Source organism: Buceros rhinoceros, unplaced genomic scaffold (assembly GCF_000710305.1).
Source record: "Buceros rhinoceros silvestris isolate BGI_N320 unplaced genomic scaffold, ASM71030v1 scaffold39264, whole genome shotgun sequence".
NCBI classification, from domain to species: domain Eukaryota; kingdom Metazoa; phylum Chordata; class Aves; order Bucerotiformes; family Bucerotidae; genus Buceros; species Buceros rhinoceros.
In genome coordinates this window covers 1,464-4,520 of record NW_010408309.1, presented here as the reverse complement: position 1 = coordinate 4,520, position 3,057 = coordinate 1,464, and the positions used below count along the sequence as shown (strand labels likewise).

Below are 3,057 nucleotides of genomic sequence, written 5' to 3'. Positions count from 1 at the left end.
TGCCAGTACCTTAGCTGTGTCCCCCCCCACGGCTGGCTGCGTTTCAGTGTCACACACAGCCAGTACATCAGTTTGGAACATGCATCAATCATCTTGCATTAAGAAAAAACAAAAAAAATCACGAAAATGTTAGTAGCACATGGGGAAAAAAGCATGAAAAGGACAGTATTTCTCACCTCCCGTCAAACCTGTGCTTCAGGAAGTCAAAGAGAGCTTTCTGCATCATGTCTGTCACCTTTGCGGAGGTGAGGAGGAGTGAACGGGGAGGATTGACAGGGAGAAAAAGAAGTCAAAAGCAAGAGAAAAGGTAAGTAGAAGGTAAGGATGCTGCCGACAATCAATACCCTTCCTTCACAGGCGGCCACCACCGCATTTCCACGCTCCCGGCAGCACGCTCTGCAATAAACCCCGGCACGCTTTCTGACCCATCCGCCGGCCTGCGGGACGGAGGACGCGAGGGCTGTCACTCCTCCTGCTCTAGTCCTGATGGCGCTGAGGCACTGGAGGACCCCTCCCCACCTTCCACAGCAACACCGTTCCCAGCAGGCTCCAGAACGTGCCAGAAGAGTGTGGGACTACTGGGGTTAATAGATCATCTGGGGTTTTCCTACGGTAACATTATTAGTACTGGCTTAAAACTTCAGATACAGGAGTCATCGTGTTGGATGACTGCTGGGACAGAAGAGAGGCCTGTGAGCACAAAACATCAGGCTTCGCATTCCTGTACTCAGGAAGGCATCTGAGAAGCTCAGTCCCAACAGCTGTCACCTGCTTCACTGAGGGAGCTCTCGTCCCTCCCGGACAACTCAGGCTGACACCTATTACCTGCCAGTCTAGCTTCGTCAGAGCCCCCGGGTCTCTGGCAGTTCATTTCTCCTGGGCTGCCTTTCAACACGGTTCTTGTAGAATTTAGTCAGAAAGAAAAAAAAGAGTCAAAATAACTTTCCCAATGCGTTTCTGCTAGGCAGACCACTATTTGTGACCGCCATTAACAGCAAATCTGTGTTACCATGGGACACCTTTATACCTTCAAGACGTCACTTTGAGCGCTATTTTCTCATACAAAGGCGGGCAGCACATTTGTAGAGGTACGTATTAAGGAACAGCCTCTATCCCCTCCAACCCTGAGAGGCCCTAAGGAAATTCATCGCTGGGGCAGCACCGTGAAAGTCAAGGGATGACATTTACTCCTGACAAGAAACATCACCATAAAATTAACAGCAGAGAGTAGGACATGAAGTACCCAATTCCTGCTTTCTAAGCTACACTCACCATCATTCTTACCAAGAACACGATGCAAGAACACTGCGTTACGCTAGGAACGGCACCACGCTGCACCCTCCCCAAAAGAACCATCCCGGTATGTTTACTAACGTCCTACGAAGTACTTACAACATTAAATAAGCTAAATGCAACGTATCTTTGATTTTATGGTCACGTTCATTTAGCTCCTAACTCAGCAAAGCACTTAACAGACGGTTCAGCTCCCCAGAACACCCTGCTAAGAGCCTTCAGCACGTGTAAATGCTCTCTTGAATCTCCGGAAAAATGGGTGTCCTGTTTATCTAAGCATGTTATCGCACCTACTGCCCCGCTGAGCAGAGGCAAAGGACTTGGAAGCTTTAACTGGTTGCTTTACGTACATATTTCAATATACCACTAATCCTGAAAAGAGAAAAACATGCTGAAGTAAGAACCCACGGTTCCCACAGTCAGTCTGAGGGGCTGGGGAACACGCTGCCATAATCCAGCTGCTTCATTTGCCAACACTGAGGTTCACGGGAGGATGTCAAGTTTTTCTAAGTGATGAAAGGAGAACAACAGGGAAGCTGTTCAACATTTTTGCTAACTGAGTTCAAAGCCTGTGCTAGTTCGACTGAAATGTCACACGTATACGGACTGCATAGTGAATCTGACTGCTGCAACCTTTTCTTGTGGTGGACATCGTTCTCTCCTCCATACTTAGGCTCTAAGTACTGAAAATCGTGGATGCTCTTAGTTCTTATATAACACTTTTGACAGTTATTGAAGCTAACATCACTAGGAATTATCATAAAATGGTTGCACTGGACCAGAGACACTGAATGGACTCAGGAAGCAGGTAAGAAAAGACCAAGGGACTGCAAATACGTGGCGTACGCACCTCGTAGCCTTTCAGCGACGGACCCACCAAGACAACAGGCCTCATTGACGGCACTACATCGTATGGGGGAATGTGTTCTGTCTAGAAGAAGAAAACAACCCTTCAGATCACTCATCAAAAAGATCCAGATCCCGGGAATTGTGTATTAGAATTAAATGAAACAAAATGGGGACAAAAGTGCTACTTACCACTTTCTGCTTCTGTTTTGCTAAAAGACCAAACGAGAACTTGGTTAGAAAGCAGACACTGTGTACGACCACCGCACCGCTTGCCAACAAAAGCCCCTTGGTCAAGGCACTTTCGGGTTCCCCCAGTGCACCCCCCTTTGGGCCAGCCCTGTTTAAACTGGTCATTCCTGCCCCTCTGGGGCAGCTGCCACTTTTCCCAAGATTTTTCCTCCCCAGTCCCTTAGCAACTACCGCACGTCTAGAAGCAGACGTCTTTCTCCACCTCCGCACACAAGCACTTTTCTGTAAAATGTCTTAATAAGTCAGCAAAGGGGAGAAACCTCCATTTTTCATATACGGTTTTTAAAATAGAAGGATTAGAAATAGCAAGAGTTTCCTTAAATAAAATTCTGTCTTACCTGTGGAAGTAGGTGTGGCTCGAAATGTGCCAGAAACCATTTCTCCAAGACTTGAAGAAGAATTTCCACTTGATTTCCTATGGTATCACAAAGAGCCCCGTTATCACCAGGTGCCCAGAGAAGCAAACGTGTCAGGTTTTAGGCAGCAGCTACCAGAAACTGCCCCATGAGAAATCACACAGCAAAGGAGAGTCTCCACACACACCCATGCTGCAAGAAAGCTGCCCCTGCACGGAGGGGTGAGGAGTCCCAGGCAGGGACACGGGGAAGCCAAAGCGGCTGTCATTAAGTGGACTTCCATGTCTCCAAGAGCTGGGTACCGGTGACG

The 3,057-nt window shown here is 47.9% G+C and overlaps 1 protein-coding gene across 1 annotated transcript in view; it reads right to left on the bottom strand.

Moving 5' to 3' along the window:
- The window catches only part of LOC104492291 (voltage-dependent L-type calcium channel subunit beta-4), a gene marked incomplete at its 5' end in the record, with an annotated part of 8,487 nt that extends 5,676 nt beyond the window's left edge, over positions 1-2,811 (bottom strand). The window contains 4 exons of the mRNA XM_010134827.1: positions 177-235; positions 2,144-2,224; positions 2,332-2,351; positions 2,730-2,811. Of these exons, the coding sequence (XP_010133129.1) occupies positions 177-235; positions 2,144-2,224; positions 2,332-2,351; positions 2,730-2,811 (242 nt within the window). The remainder of the gene's footprint in view (positions 1-176; positions 236-2,143; positions 2,225-2,331; positions 2,352-2,729) is intronic.
- Positions 2,812-3,057: the final 246 nt, after the last annotated feature.